At 28.2% G+C, this 16,410-nt stretch overlaps 3 protein-coding genes across 5 annotated transcripts; all 3 read right to left on the bottom strand.

The window, feature by feature from the left end:
- Positions 1 to 8,521: 8,521 nt before the first annotated feature.
- Positions 8,522 to 11,179, bottom strand: LOC124491469 (uncharacterized). Its single transcript, XM_047054112.2, has 2 exons — positions 9,881 to 11,179; positions 8,522 to 9,819 (listed from the first exon to the last, which is right to left on the bottom strand). The coding sequence occupies exon 2, from the start codon at positions 9,800 to 9,802 to the stop codon at positions 8,762 to 8,764; it is 1,041 nt and encodes a 346-aa protein (XP_046910068.2). The 5' UTR covers positions 9,803 to 9,819; positions 9,881 to 11,179; the 3' UTR covers positions 8,522 to 8,761.
- Positions 10,348 to 11,019, bottom strand: LOC124491640 (uncharacterized). The gene has a single exon (XM_047054320.2). It carries the CDS (start codon positions 11,017 to 11,019, stop codon positions 10,471 to 10,473), a length of 549 nt encoding a protein of 182 aa, XP_046910276.2. The 3' UTR covers positions 10,348 to 10,470.
- Positions 11,180 to 13,690: 2,511 nt separating the features above from the next.
- Positions 13,691 to 16,091, bottom strand: LOC124493211 (Phytanoyl-CoA dioxygenase domain containing 1). Of its 3 annotated transcripts, none has more exons than XM_075735731.1 (3): positions 16,043 to 16,091; positions 14,832 to 15,783; positions 13,691 to 14,619 (listed from the first exon to the last, which is right to left on the bottom strand). In XM_075735731.1, the coding sequence occupies exons 2-3, from the start codon at positions 15,411 to 15,413 to the stop codon at positions 14,095 to 14,097; spliced, it is 1,107 nt and encodes a 368-aa protein (XP_075591846.1). In that variant the 5' UTR covers positions 15,414 to 15,783; positions 16,043 to 16,091; the 3' UTR covers positions 13,691 to 14,094. The 3 variants fall into 3 exon arrangements, with proteins under 3 accessions (XP_075591846.1, XP_075591802.1, XP_046912249.1); XM_075735687.1 differs by lacking the exon at positions 16,043 to 16,091 and adding an exon at positions 15,875 to 16,006 and having other exon boundaries at positions 14,832 to 15,788; XM_047056293.2 differs by lacking the exon at positions 16,043 to 16,091 and having other exon boundaries at positions 14,832 to 16,008.
- Positions 16,092 to 16,410: the final 319 nt, after the last annotated feature.

Here is a 16,410-nt window from a genome sequence, read left to right as displayed (position 1 = left end):
TTGTTACATTGTTTTTGTTCTATTCACCTATTGAAAAATTCCAAAACATTATACATTTACAATGTTAAAAAAAAAATAATGAAGTCAATTCGATACGATCGAATGAAAACGATTGATCAGCAATGAATTTAGAGTGGAAAGTATTCTTGGACATTTTTCGATCAGAAAAACCTGAAATTTCCTATGCATATACGATTTTTTTATCGATTTTCTCAGAAATTGAAATAAAAAATAAGAATAAAAATGTATGAGAAAAAGTTTTCATATTGCAAATGATGATGAACAACATAAAGAAAGAAAGCACTGATGCCGATTCATTATTATTTTTTTTGCCATAATGATCAAAACTATTGAGTATAATGACAATTATCATCATTTACATCGTTAAACATTGTTTCACATGAATCCATTCATTAAGATCATTTTGAAAATCATAAACATTGAAGCTTGAATGATTTTCTATCATTGTATATTCATTGTATTATATCAGGCCTTATAAAATGAGATTTTGAAATCGGAAGTTTTTTCCAACAATCTTATATGACATTACAACATTATCATATAGTATGTATTTACATTAGCTATTCGATTGGCTCACTGCACATAAGTAGAACAAAATTTCCATGATAGAAAAACATTGTGAACATGGCGTAAGAAAAAAAAAATGAAATTCCTGATTAGAAATTGACTATATACTTACGGTACACTATCAAACAAATACACGTTTCAAAAAAAATTGCAATGAATGAAAAAAGAAATAAAAATGAAGCTAAAATTTTTTTTCTTTTTTTTTTACTTGATTCGTTTCGTCTATTCATCTTTTTGGATTGGCACACACACACACACATACATTTTTTGGTTTTACTGACAAACATACATATAAATATATTCTGGAAAATGGATTCATTTTTTTTTCGCTCGATCAAAATCGAAATAACGTGTAGGCATACTTCAAATAGACATCATAATGCACATTTTTTTTCTCGAGTTGCTTTCTTGTTTCACCAACATCGTTTATTTCGACAGCAAGAATTTATAGAAAAAAAAATGGGACATACACACACACACACACACACACAAGAAAAATTTCATTTAATTTTCAAACAATCATATTGGAAAATTGTATTATGTATGTATATTTCTTCATAGCAGCATCATTATGAATATATAGCCCGAAGAATCATAATATTCATTTGGAATTTTTACTAGGAAAGACAACTAAAAAAAAAATTCCTTTTTCTATTTTCTTGGAACAAATGAATTTGATTAGAGATGTTAAGGGTTGATTCTCTCTCTCTTTTACATTTTTCAGTGGCAATAGTTTTTGATAATAGTTGATTATGTTTCCGTTTTTTTTTCAAACTTCATAGCCATCATTTACAATCAAAATGAACATTGATGTTTTTGTTTTGTTTTTTTTTTTTTTTGAACATTGTTGTTGTTTACACACATTTTTTGCAATGTCTAGATTCTATTTCATTATCCGATCAAATTCTTAAAATAAGATATAGGAACAAAATTTATCATCACTGCAACACGAGAAAACAATAATAAGCTTTTGGAATTAAAACATTGTATATTGAATTTTTTTTTTGTTTTGCTTTGGTCATGTTTCTTCATGTCAATTTTTTTTGACGTTTTCATTTTCACAGGTTTTCATTTTTTTTCTGCCGAAAAAAAAACAAAATCAAATAATAAATAAATTTTTTTACAAAAAAACAACATAACAATAATAATAATAACGATATAATCCGCTACAAATGTAATCCAATTATTTGGGTAATGAACACGAATTTTTATAATAGTTGTATATATTTAGTTATGTTTTTTTCCCCATCAAATATCTGTTCAAAGCAATTTATCTCTTTTACATGTTATTTTTAACAATTGATTGTGATAAATTGAAAAAATTTTACGATTTTCTGTAATTTTTGATTATTCGAATCATGTCTATTTGAAATGATTCATTTGAATTTTTTTTCATTTAAAAAAAATGTAATTCATATTAATCTTATTCAAAGCAAATTATACATTTTTAACATTATTCTACACATATATATTATGTGCTATTAATAGGTGTATGAAAATGAAAATAAGGTACTTCGAATACCAAAAAAAAAAAAAAAAAATATCTTCACTGTTATGAATATGAATATGAATATTGATTGTCATTTTCATTTCGAATGGAATGTTACAATGATTAATCGAACGGTTGACTGACTGATTGAATATGAAACGTATAGATATGATAGTGAAATTGCATGTTCATTCTGCAGCATAATTGATCTTTTCTCTCTTTTCATTCCAAACGGTCGATTCGAAATTCATTTTAACATATTTTAGGGCGTACTTTTTTCCTTTGTTTGATGTTTTTTTTTTCGTTTCCATGGGAATCACATGCACATGGCATAGAATATGACAGTCAAAAAAAAAAAAAAAAAACAACATTATAAATTTTTGTGAAGAAGACAAAAAAACAATTGAAAAATTTCAATTTCAGGAATTTTCAAGCAAACATAAAACCAAAGGAAGCTGAAAAATTTATCTACAGATTTTTCGTTGTTCTAAAAAAAACTTCAGTCCATGATGGAAATGTGATGAAAAATCATCCTCCCGACAAATAATACTATTTTTGAGAGATAAACAGATAGAATATAAACGAAATTAACTAGAGAAATTTGTCACAGCATTCAGTATTCGTTATCAAAAAATGAGAGAGTAGACTAACGGAATATTTTTTTTTGTTTATAATGGTTCTCATTGCTCATCATCGCGTTCATTGGAATTTACAATCGACTGGCTTCATCATGAATCCCCCGGCAAATGTATCCATGGTGTTTTTTTTTTTTTTTTTTTTTTTTTTTTTTTTTTTTTTTTTTTTTTTTTTTTTTGGTTGATTCATTTAAATTAAAAACATTTTGAAAAAATGATTTGTACAATACAACAAAACAAACAAAAATTGACCAAAATGTCCTTATGTTGTCGTTCATCTGTGCGTGTATCAGTTTGGTTGGATAGTTTTTGGAAATATACGAACAATAGATTGACAACAACAACAAAAACCCAAAAAAAACTTGTACCGAACATCGAATAAAACAACAGGACAGGAAAAACTGTCAAAATAATTAAAAATAAAACATCTGCGTGTGTGTGTGTGTGTGGTGGTTATCACCCAATGTTGTCATGACACACACTAGTGATGGAACGATAATTTGTAGAACATGACCATAAAGCATTGGTTCTTTCCATGATTCATGTCGTTAGTTTCATTTTATCTATCCATTAGTTACTGTAGTTATGGTTTAAATAATAAATTTTTTGTTTTTTCTCTTTGTTTGAAAACATTTTGGAAAAAAATTTTGGACAATTTATTTGACTTGATTTTGACAATGATCATGCATTTTTATCACATGGACATACACACAAAAATGATTCCTAAAAAACTTTTTATCAGAAAATTCTCTATCAATGAAATCGAATCGAATAGGTATCTAAAATTGAAATTGGTAATGAAATCGATGATTGTATTTTGTAGGCGTTTATGGGTGACGAAAGAATAAAAGGAAAGATAAAACTGAACAATTCAAGAAATATGAATCCAAAAAAAGTGGTAAGGCGTGAAAACCAAAAAGAAAGGAAAGCATAAAAAAGTTTTCATCAAATTATCACACTTATCATAAACGAGAATTCTTTTCTCTAAACGCAACGGGCTGATTCGTTGACATTTTTTTTTTTTTTTGAAATAATACTGTTGTTGTACTGTCATCATAAAAATCAATAATCCATCGATTTACTGTGCTCGCTAATGATGATAAAACGAAGAAAAAATATATGTTAAAAAAAACAGCCTAAGGTTTTTAAAGGCTCTGATATAGAAGAATGGATCGTTTTATCAATTACATATTCATCGACAGCTTTTTTTGTATAGTTGTTAAAGTCAAATAGTAACATGAACATCAATGACGATGATGATGATGTCATGGTATGCAAAGAATCGAAACAGAATAGAGAGTTATTTTTTTTCTTTTTTATTATCATTGTTATCGTTGTGACCATAACTTTCAATTTTTCTCTAATATGAAAATTTTCACCGTTTGTTCAGTTTTGTTTTATAATAACAGATTTTATCAAACTCTATATATCTTTACGTAATTATAAATGGTACAAGTTATAAAAGATTAATAGGTAGAAACCTGACTGATTATTATCTATAATGATGATGAATTTTCAAGGACACACACACACACTCACAATAATTTGATTCTATGATTTTATTATCTATTCTATGAAAAAAAACCTTGGAATTCATTCACACAAATAAAAAAGGTGTGTTCCGTTTTTTTCCTAAAATTTGAACATAGGATTGCATGTGGTTGATTTATAATTGTCATATTGTATGGGCAGAATTGCTAGAATTATCACCGGCAGAATTTCCGATTTTATTCATTTTTTTTAGTTTGATTTGATTGATATTAATAATAATTAGAATAATGACAAAGAAAAAAAACCAATATATATGCATAAAAATGATAGAAAGAGATATGATCGATTTATTTGTCAATTGAAGACAATTTTTTTTTGTTGTTGAGGAAATAGATTGTAGTTTCAAATTTAAAAAAAAATAATAATTCAATGACGGAAATGTTTTCAACAAATTTCCGAGCCTACGCCCTATAATACTTAATACCATAGAATACAATGTACTACCACTATGAATATAGAAAACAGTGAAATCTTTCATTGTCTTTTTAGCCTGTTTTGAATTTCTACTAATAATAATAATATTTGAATGTGTTTGTGCCACAAATGTAATAATAACGATATATTAGATTATTATGACCATCATCTTCATCAATGGATATTTTAATAATAATAATAATAAAACAATAATGATTATCATGACGATAATGAAAAATCCATAATAATCATCATCATCGAGCGTTTTTGGTCACCACCTTTTTGTCGTTGTTCATTGATTGCTGATTGAATACCTATAGAAAACGTATAGAAATCTTAAACATTATTCACTGCATTGCAATCTCAAGTCTTGAAACTTTCTTTCAACAAAAAAAAAAACACAAATTTCTAGTTCATTTTGTGATTAATGAACGAATCTCACTCTCTAAAATCGTGATGGCTCGGTTTATATGCAAGGTTTTGTGTGATTCATCATATATGAAAAATCAGTATTTTATGGATTGGTATTTTTTTCTGTTACATAAACATACATGCATACACCCAAACATTTTTATTTACTATGAATAAATTATTTGATATATGGAACAAGAACTCACTATGCAACAAAACATTCAATTCAATACGTTCATTCATTATGATTATTTACTGATGATGCTAAAGATTATAGAGCCATAATATTCATAATAATGGTGATTATCATCATCGTCATAAGATTAGATCCGATGTTGAATAATAATAATAGAAATATGATGATCATTGATGATTCTATGGAAAAAATGAGGAAATGAGAAAAAAATTATCAAAACTTTATGCAAACACATAAACAACCATAATTTATGTTGATATGGTTTTTTAAATATTATCTAATATTCCAAAAAAATAATAATAAAACTGATGAAATTTTTGGGCTTTCAAAAATTCTGATGGTTAACAGCCAAAGAACAACAAAAGAAACATCATATCATTTATTTAAAATCAAGATAAAGTTACAAGAACCTTTTCTATACATAAACTAGTATTTCGGCCCCGTAAATTCTACCCAAATAATAAAAAAATCGTGCAGTCAAAAGAAAAAATCTATTACCGATTTTGAATTGCAATCAAACACGCACATAACAACACATATCACATCATAGATCACAAGAATTTAGCTTCTTTTCTAAAATAATCATTTCTACTGTTGGTAACAACAACAATCAAGTAAAGAAAAAAATAATCGAAATACAACATCTTTAACAACAAACATTCATTTTATTTTCGATCAATTTGATTTGGCTTGATTCTTTGTTTGTCCAAACAGAAATAATAAAGTTATTTTGGATATTTTTCGTCTTTTAATCAAAAACAGCTAATTATATTCAATAGAAATAAGATAAAATAGAGATAGTATAAGAGAAAAAACCCAGCAACCCAACCAATATAATGACGATGATGATGATCAACGTTCAAATTAGTGGATTTAAGAATTGCCTGCTAAATATTCTATCATCGTTTTTTTATTTTGATTTGTTATTTGACCACAACACAGAACCGTCATGAATGAGAATTGATACCAAAAATTTTTTTTCAACATTTTCCATCTCAAAAATGAATGAATGTTCTCAGGAAAAAAAACGTGAACAATAACATTATTATTCTGAGTAAATTCCGTCAAAAAGATCTCTCAACAAGAAAGAAATCGGATCTAAAGTTAATTAATATGTTTGTTCAATGTTTGTTGTCATCATCATCATCATCATCATTGTAAAGAAGCATAATAATTCTTATCATCTTTTTCTGTATTTGATACTTCCGATTCGAATCATAATACTAATAATAAAATAATAATAATTATTATTATGGAATGAAATTGATAGCATGGAGAGAAAAAAAAATGTAGGATTAATTTTTCAATCATACAAACAAACACACATATATACAAATATTATGACTATTGATGAGCCAAGCAATCAATAATAAGTGGAAGAAAAATCAATGATTAAAGAAAATTATGTCATTTGTTTAGCAAAGAAAAAGCTAAGAGATTAAATAGATATTTGACCATTTATCATAATAAACTATAGAGTTTTTCAACCAAATCACTATCGATGACCAATTGTGAAAATGGTGAAATGAAAATTGAGAATTGAGAAATAAATCTTGAAAATAAATAATTTTAAACAAAAAATTTTCAAGAATCTAGACATAAAGCCGAATAATGCATTAATATCAAACAAGGAAGGCTTATTATTCCAATCAATATTATGAAGATACAAAGTTTCTAATGATGATAATTAATATAATTCATAATCTTTTTTTCTAGCCTTAAAACTTTGATAAAAATAAATTTCAACGTGGCTTTAGTTTATCTATTTAATTACCATCATCATTATCATTATGATGGTTGCCATCGTCATATGACTTTTTAAAAATTATCCACTATTTTTTCTACCAATAAGGCCAATAAGCTTTTGGTAAAATAACCTTTTCAAAATTGATCATCAGACAGACTAATAATAATCAATTGACTGAACAAAAGATAAGAAAAATCAGAAATGAGAAAAAAAAGAATTGATTTTAATTAAACCAATCCAATTGAGATCACGAAATTCGTAACGAACATTATAGCCTTTGTAATTCATTCTTTTCATTTAGCTTGGCTCACACGAACTATTATCAAAATGATACAAAGAAGCAGTTTTTAATTTTCTTGTGCTATTTTCAATCAAAATTTGTTATACTTTTCATTGTATTCATTGTCATTGTCAAATATACACGAATGAATGATTGATTACATTGTCTCTTTGTCGCACACACACACACACACAATGATGTGCACATTTCTTTCATTTTAGTGGTTCATTAATTCTTTCATTTTTTTCATGTTTCTTTGTTTTAAATTTTTTTTTCCAATTGTTAGGATGATCAAATAAAAAAGAATGAGTTTTTTTTTTGAATACACAATAAAAGCAAGACACTCAGACAAACACATAGACTTGGTTTGCTTGTCAGAAAAATAAATGTATGACAGAAAAATTTCAGAACATCATCAAAAGGCCAAATATACTAACCATAAAACTAAAACAGTCAGATACATCTGAAGCAGTAGCGAAAGCTAAAAATTTTCCAAGTTCCACTATGGTTGCCGGGATTTTTTGCTTGTTTTCTGATATCATATGGTTCCATGGAGCCAGATTTTCTTTTTTTTACATTCTTTCATTCATTTTTGAATCACTCTTAGTAACTTAGCTATGCCATTGTATGTTAGGGTCTTTGTCGTTTATCACAACAAAAAGATACTATCTATTTATCTAGATATCTTTCTAAAATTATCAGTGGCCTAGTTTTTTCTTCGTTTTTTTTATTCGACCATTTTATTTCCACATACTTAAATTTGATATTTATCACATCCACATAAACATAACGAAGATCTAGAAAGATCAAGCAAGGGACGGATTTTTTTTCGGTTTGTCAAGGGACTCACCATTGGTTTGTTTGTAACATGTATGCATGTTATATGAAATTACGTGCCCAGAATAATGATGATCATGATAATAACATAGTAGAATTATTGGATCTTTTTCTTTTTCCAATTTGGGAAGCTTTTTTCTAACAAAATGAAAGTTCTATATATATATATAGAGGATATGGTTAGAATCGAAATCGAAAATAAAATGTTAAATAAATTTGTTGAATTTATTTGTTGGAATTTTTCTTGACAATAATTTCGATTTTTTCTGATGATCAATGTTTGTCATCCGTCTAATAGCTATTGATTGTAAGAGAATAATTTCAATCAAAATTTTCGATCAACATAAATTTTAAAAAATGGTTAAAAATTTAATTTTTAGTTTATTTTACTTATAATCATAATGATATATTTCAGATTCAGATAGATCAGAATGATAATTGATAACAAGAATAAGAATACAAATAAAAAACAACAATTGAAAATTGTATACAATAATTATTATGAATAATTAAACAAAAATCCGATAAAAACAATATGATCAATTCAACAATCTGTGACTGTTTGGTTGTAAATCAAATGAAATTAGATTATTAAAGATATGTCATCATAGCTTTATGGATGTTGTTGTGGTTGTATCATCATAGGTTGTGATGATTGAATCATGTGCTGATAATATTGTGGTTGTCGATTTACTGACATAGCCGGTGACCAACCTGCTGGTGGTGGCCTGATTACCTGTGGTGGTTGTTGGTGATTTGATGCAAAAGCATTATGATGTTGATCCATAGCATGCATTGGTTGGTCTTGATGAACATTATCGAGACGAGTTTGGTTATTTGTAGAAATAAAACCAGAACGTTCATTAAGATCAAATTCTTCTTCAAATTCGTCTGCAGTATTACCATTTTGAATAAAGTTGGTCTCTTGAATTGGTTTTGGATGAATTGATGGTTCAGTGGTCGATGCCATAGAATCTAATGCTGAAACGGTTACATTAACAAATTCGGAAAATGCCACACGAATCGGTTCAACAGTTGTATGGATGGATTGAGACATGTTATTCGATAAACGGCTTAAAAATGAATTAGGATCACATTGGCTAAATTTTGCCTGACAATTATGAGCAATTAAACCATTGTTAATGGCTTCGAAATAAACGTTTTGATTGAATGTAGTGAAATAAATGAGCAATATTTGCTTAACCCAATGTGGAACATGATGAGTGGTAAAATCGGCAACATCACATAATGTTCGTTGAATACATTCATTTTCCATTTCGACAAATGTAAGCCAGTAATGACCAATTCGTTCGGGTAGACGTTGTAATAATGTTCGAAGAAATTTTGCGTCCAACATTTCGGTGAAATTATGTGAACTTAAAAACAATCGTATTTCAGAAATTAGTTCTTGTATTAATCTTACGGGTGCTTGAATTATGGCACGAATGGTCGGTAAAATCAGATTGGACAATGTAATCATTGCATTTGATGATGATGCTGTAGTCAAAGCGGTCGAGGATGAATCCGTTTGTCGACGGTAACGATGAGAAGATGCAGCTTCAGCATTCATTGGTAATAGAATCAATGTTGTTGTTAATCCAACAATGATTGCCAAAACGATCCAATAATTTGATCCAGAAATTGGTTTCAGCATTTTTGTTTTCGATTATTCTTATCGGATAATAACGAAAAAAAATGAAATAAATTATCGACAAAATCAATTTTAGCAAACCTTGGAAACGATTAATAGAAATAAGTGAAAATTATTAAAATCAAAATTGATGCTTATTATCGAGAGATGAGAAAATCGAACAATTTCACCGATGTCAGGAAAATTATGATGAATTCGACCACTGATGAACAATCACAATGAAAACAACAATGAAAATTTTCATCGATTTTTATGCTCGATTTTGATATCAAGACAAGTAATCAAGTAAAAAAACATGTTTAAAAAATGTTTTTTTTAAATTTACTGTCATTCTGAGTCACAAACAAAATGATCATAATTGGTTAATCTCATATTTCGATTTATTTATCGGTCAAAATTTCTATACTGAGATTCAGATGTCAATGTCATTTTTCATTGTTCAAACAAAGAAAATTCCTTTTTTAGATGGCACTAAAATCGTTATGAATGTCATTTTATTCCGGTTTACACTCTGCAAATAAATGTACTTGTATTGTATGAACACGTTATTTTTTTATATATATTCAATTTTAATTTGGAAGCTATTTTAGCTTGATATTGATTTATTTAGTGTCAGAAAAAAAAATTTCTATCAGAAAATTTTGATTTTGATTCGTTTTTTCTTAGAATAATTATTGCTGTTGTGGTTCTGATTGTTCATCATATTGATGTTCATCGTTATGATTTTCACGAATATTTTCCAGAAATTCCAATTCCACGTTGGCAGCACATTTTGGTACACGTCCTAAATCCGATGACCAATTTCGTACTTCTTCTTCGATGGGACGATAATCAACACATTCAGGTGAACCATCAGCCGAAGTGCTTCGTATCTGATTAAAATATCTATGGACATTTTGCTGTTGATGTATATCACAATAGATGGTATTGTACGTATATTTAGTTAAACATTCCATTTGTGACCATTTTGTACAGCAACGTGTTTTCTGTGGGTATAGACTGCCAGCATATTGCTCGAATGATTCTCTTAGACATCGTTCACGATATTTAAGTGGAATATTTTCCAAACATTTTCGCACAAGATTATTCATCGGAACTTGTGAGAATATAATCGTACGGGAATCATCAAGATCATCAACATTTCTTGGCGCTCCATAAATGATATGAATGACGGAAAGCAATACAACCAATATGGCCATTCTATTTTGTAAGTTTAACATGATTCTTCGATTGATAAATGATGAATATTTTTATTTATAAGAATAGATTTAAAACCGTAACTGATGATCAATATACTTATCAATTGATTTATTTATTAATCGATGAAGATGATTATTACAATATATTTGTTTAATGATGCTAATCGACAAATTTGATCAATGATGTTTTATACGATTATCTCGTACATATATACCCTAATTAACAAATTTTTTGGATCGTCTATTTGCCCACTACGTCATATTAAACTAGGACATATATCAAAAACAATCAGAAAAAATTGTTCCAATTATTGAATGAACGGATCTCATTTTTGATTGGTATCCAATACACACCACCAGCAAACAAACACCAATTTTATCCTACGGAAAAAAGACAAAAAAAACAATGCAAAAATAACTAATAAGCAAACATGGCTAGCATAACAAAACAATATAGATATTTGATTCGAAAACGAGATTTCTAGGATTTGATGTCAAATTGACACAATTATCGATAGCCATACTTGAAACAAAATGGCTTTCAAAACCCAATAATGAAAAAAAATTTAAAAAAATTGAATCAGATCACCTAAATATCAAATAAAACAAAAATTTAGATCATTGTAACACTACAATTCGTTTATATTTCATTCATTTTTCTCATGATTACATTTGTCAAAGATCGATTTTTATTTTGTGTGCCTAGCTATGCGTATCAAGTTTCAAGTATGAGCCCATGTTCCATTCGAATGGTCCAACATCGGACAAGGAATCTAAAAATGGGCGTTTATTTGCGTGATGGTGAAATTTTATTCTTGTTGTCAACGATTTACGTTCATTTCGATTATGATTATGACGATGATCAATCATTGATTTTCATTTATTTCTTGTTTTTCTCATGTAAAGGTCTTGAATTAATTTCCATTTACCAATCACAACTGATGACAATAATCATCATTCTGAAATTTTTGTCACACATCTAGTTGTTGTTTCTTTCGAATTTCATACAAATAAATGTCCCATCGACATGACACATATGAACATGCCTCACCAGAAAAAAAACAAGGGATTAATTGAAAAGTTTAATGTATAATGTGAATAAATAAATGAATGCTGTTTTTATTCTCCATTTCCATCATAGAAAATCATACGATGTATGCTCTTGGATCAATCGAATTCAGACACACGCATATACACAAAGAGAATGTTGTTGTACCATCATCGAAATGGTCTTTTTTTTGTTGGCTTTCACATTTCTATTCAATTTATATTCATATACTAATCACTCATTCATCTTCTACATTTGGGATGCATTCGTATTTTTTTTTCTCTTTCTCTCTCTTAATCCATCTTTGTTTGTTTGTATTGCATTCGATTCATGAACAGCAAATTCTGATATGGCAAACAAACAAAAAAGATAAATAATAAAAAACATTAACAATGTTAAATAATAAACGATAAATGAAGCAAAAGTGGTGAAAAAAATCCCAAACACACACACACACACACACACACAACAAGAAATGAGAAATGAAACATAAGGCAAAAAACCGGAAATTATTTCTGGTTTGTATGGTTTACGATGTTCGTTTTTTTATTGTGATGATTCAATAATAATAATAATAATGAAACCGAAATTAGCTCTAAGAATATTGAAAAAAAGAGGAAAAACGATTTTTTCCTCTTGTAGAAATAATAATATTAAAAAATGATGACAACTGTTTATTCTCTCATGATCGCACGCCTATAGGCCATGAAGAAAATAATGATTTGTTTGTTATAAGAGTACCATTTCGATTAACGATAAAATGACATTTAGTAGTAACTATAAATGGCTAATATATGTTTTGTTAAATGAAAAAAATTTTTGAGAATCATCATCACCAGAAATTGTCATATTATCTCATTGCGAATCATCATTTCAAATTTCATTTTAGAAATTTTTTTCCCTCTGATTCTCGCTTGTGGCTATAGGTTTGTTTGTAACGATCACCAATTAGATGGTTGTAATAATTGAATATTTTTTTTTTTAGAAAAAATATTTAGACAATCAGAACGATGATGAACAAAATGATGTAATGTAATAATATATAAATGAGAACGGATCCTCCTAAAATGATATTATTATTGTCTAAACGGATATTTTTTCGTTTTGTTTTTGTTTGTAGTCTATTTGATTGGATGTTTCGAAATGCTTTTGTTGGTCATTATTTGTTGTTTCTGATAGCCAACCAAATGTTTTTTTTGGATAATAATGATGTAATAATTTTTTCCGAAATGCTTTTTTAACATAGGTTTGATTTACAATTATAAACAATTTTCACTACTATCGATTTTTATCAAATCATTTTAGAATATAAAATAGAATAAAAACTAAAAATGAAAATTGAATAAAAAAATGTCCATGGTTGAAACTAATAAAAATCATCAACAACATTAGTTTAGAAGAATGTTTGACATTTTGATTATAATCATTGGTATTATTATTTGCATCGGGTCTCAGATCATTGATATATGCATACAAGACACAAATTATATAATTTGTGTCTTGTATGAATGAATCACTCATCTCTTTTTCAACTTTGCCATTTTGTGAATCACCAATTCATTCATACATTTTATCATTATGGATTTGATGATTAGTATAAAAATAAAATAAAAAATGTTAGAATCATGACAACAACAAAAATCGAAAAAGATCAATAATCGATCTCTATTATTATTATTATTATTGGTTTAGTTTTTTTTCAAGATTAATGTCTTAAGACCATATTTGAGAGAAAAAAAATGAAATGAAACGGAAATGTATGTATATTTATAAGGATGTAATAATGTATGTATGTATGTAACTACATATATATCTTGTATGTAATTTATAATATTATATTATGAATTATATGTTTTTTTCAAGATAGATTCTGGCAATCGGATTCAAATGGATCGTTACTTTTTGTGGCGTTGTTTTTGATGATGATGATAATGGTGGTAAGAGGGAATTTTTTTTCGGGACTTTTTTCTTGTTTTTGCTTATATTTCGATTATATTTGTTGTTTCATCATCATCATCATCACCATACTGAATTCTACAAAAAACATTTCATTTGAAGTCTGAGGAAACGCCATCATAATCATTATCATCATCATGACCATTCCGATATAAGCGTGGAAACGAGTATTGATCGGTTGGTTGAATCCAATTAAACGGATTCCATTGCCGTTTTGGTTTTGGTTTTGGCTTCGATGTTGTTGTTGATTGATGTTCTAGGATTTTTCGTTCATCATCATCATACTTATCATGAACAAATCCTTGATCAAATATGTGGAATGTATAAGCTGGTCTTGCTTTATCCGATAAATTCGGATCGCTTCGATGAACGACTAGGCCATCGATCAACAAACAAGAACCTTTCGAAGCTGGTACCGATATGAATTTTGATTTATTCAACAATTCTTTTTCATCACTGTCAATATGGTGATTGTTGCCTGGAATACTGTACCAATCACGATGTACATATTCCATGTATACACGGCCATCTATAGGATCTAGGTGACGTATCCAACGTTTTTGTAATGGATGTGTACGATGTGAACCTGGAATGAATTGTAAACAACCATTGGTTTCCTTTGGGACATTTAAAAACAAAATAAAAATAAAAATTCAATAAATAAAATTTTGAATTCAAAATTTTGGATCATCATCATGATATAATTCAATTACCGAGTATGAAAAGTATGAAAAAAATGAAAAAAAAGACTGCCTAAATTGAATTAAAAGTCGACCTATGAGTTCGCAATAAACATGATTGGAAATTCAAATTCAGTTTTAAAACTTACCGTAGCATCTTGAAGAGGTAACCAGACTCCCATCACACGTGGATCAGGCGTTGAATATAGAAATGTTGCATCCTGATGATCAGGAACTTCGGTGCCAATGCGTGGATTTTTAAATATAACCATACTTTGTACGACCAATGGATCTTCGAAACCTATCGATCGAACAATATTTTGAAAACGCTGCTGGAATGTAAATCGTTTAAAAACTGGATTCAACCAATGTAATGCATGACCAATTTTATTTAATGAATTTATTTTCGGCACTCGGAGAGAATTATTTTTTTCATCCCATGCATCTTGTTCGAGAAAATACCGTATTTTATCACCTGACCCAAGAAAATATTCATTAGTTGATTGTTTTTGTCCTGCAGAGAATATGGTCACTTCTTCATTATCATTGTTCAATGTTTGTTGCGGATCAAATTGTTCAACTAAATTTTTCGTTTCGATTAACAACTCATCGATCATCGTTGTTGGCAAAAAATTTTCGATCAAAACAAATCCATCACGATTAAATAGAGTGGAAATAGCATCAAGATCCAAATTATTTTCATCATTTTTGTTATTCGAATTTTTCAACATTTTTTTCACAATTGAATTGGTTGCCGTCGACTGAAAACTTACTTGACTTTAACTTTCACTTTAGTTTGAAGATTTCTTACACTGAAGTTTCAAACAAAACTATTTCGTCGAACTATTGCAATAATATTCTTGTCGCTTTTGTTCTTTGTAAATCTAACAAATGGAATGGTTATCAGTAGTAGTTCCTGAACGATCTGAGCAAAATAGACGAAAAACTTTTTTCTAGAGTTACTATACGTATTGTCGATGAGTCCGATTGTTATGTCGATTTGTTGATGTTTAACTTTTTTTTTTCCTCTTATTTTTCCACTAAAGTAATTTATCAATTGACGATGATGTTGATATGTTGATGTCGACGACGATGATGATACTGCACTGTACATGTTCAAATGATTATGAAAAAAATGTAGTTTTTAGTTTTCAATTCAAAAAAAAAGATGAAAAAAGGGCGTTCAACGTACCATGAAAAAGTAATGATTACACAAAAATAAAAGAGAAAAAAAAATGAACGAACAAATAAAGAATCATAAAGAGAAAAAAGAATTAAGTCTCTTGAGAAACCTCTATAGGGACAAATATCATCAGAAGTAAACCTTTCATCATCATCATCATCATTTTCATTTTCTAACATTTTTTTTTACTTTTTGCGTCTACAACAAGATAAAAAATCCTATTTAATGTAATCATCACATTTATTCGACCCTCTTGATAATTTCCAATAGATATGTGTACAAGTGTATGTGTGTTATAGTATGATGCCAATCACGATGGATGATGATGATGACGATGATGATCCGTGATGATTCAATGATACGATGAAATATATTGGAACAAATAAACAAACAAGATAAAAATATCAAACATTAAGCCAATATTGGATGGAAAAAGTTGTATGTATTTATGCCTGATGATTCTTGACAATAGCCGTCAATTGTTGTTGTTGCTGATGATGATGATAATGATGTAAAGTTTTTGCCCAAAATTGATTCCTGTTATA

Source organism: Dermatophagoides farinae, chromosome 1 (assembly GCF_024713945.1).
Source record: "Dermatophagoides farinae isolate YC_2012a chromosome 1, ASM2471394v1, whole genome shotgun sequence".
NCBI classification, from domain to species: Eukaryota; Metazoa; Arthropoda; class Arachnida; order Sarcoptiformes; family Pyroglyphidae; genus Dermatophagoides; species Dermatophagoides farinae.
This window is presented reverse-complemented; position numbering and strand designations above follow the sequence as displayed.

Excerpts from the sequence above, each read along its gene's own strand:
- LOC124493211 (XM_075735731.1), bottom strand. The coding sequence starts at position 15,413 with ATGTTGAAAAATTCGAATAACAAAAATGATGAAAATAATTTGGATCTT. Across the intron at positions 14,620-14,831 it reads TACCTCTTCAAGATGCTACG|GAAACCAATGGTTGTTTACA; the intron begins GTAAGTTTTAAA and ends AATGTCCCAAAG.
- LOC124491640 (XM_047054320.2), bottom strand. The coding sequence starts at position 11,019 with ATGTTAAACTTACAAAATAGAATGGCCATATTGGTTGTATTGCTTTCC.
- LOC124491469 (XM_047054112.2), bottom strand. The coding sequence starts at position 9,802 with ATGCTGAAACCAATTTCTGGATCAAATTATTGGATCGTTTTGGCAATC.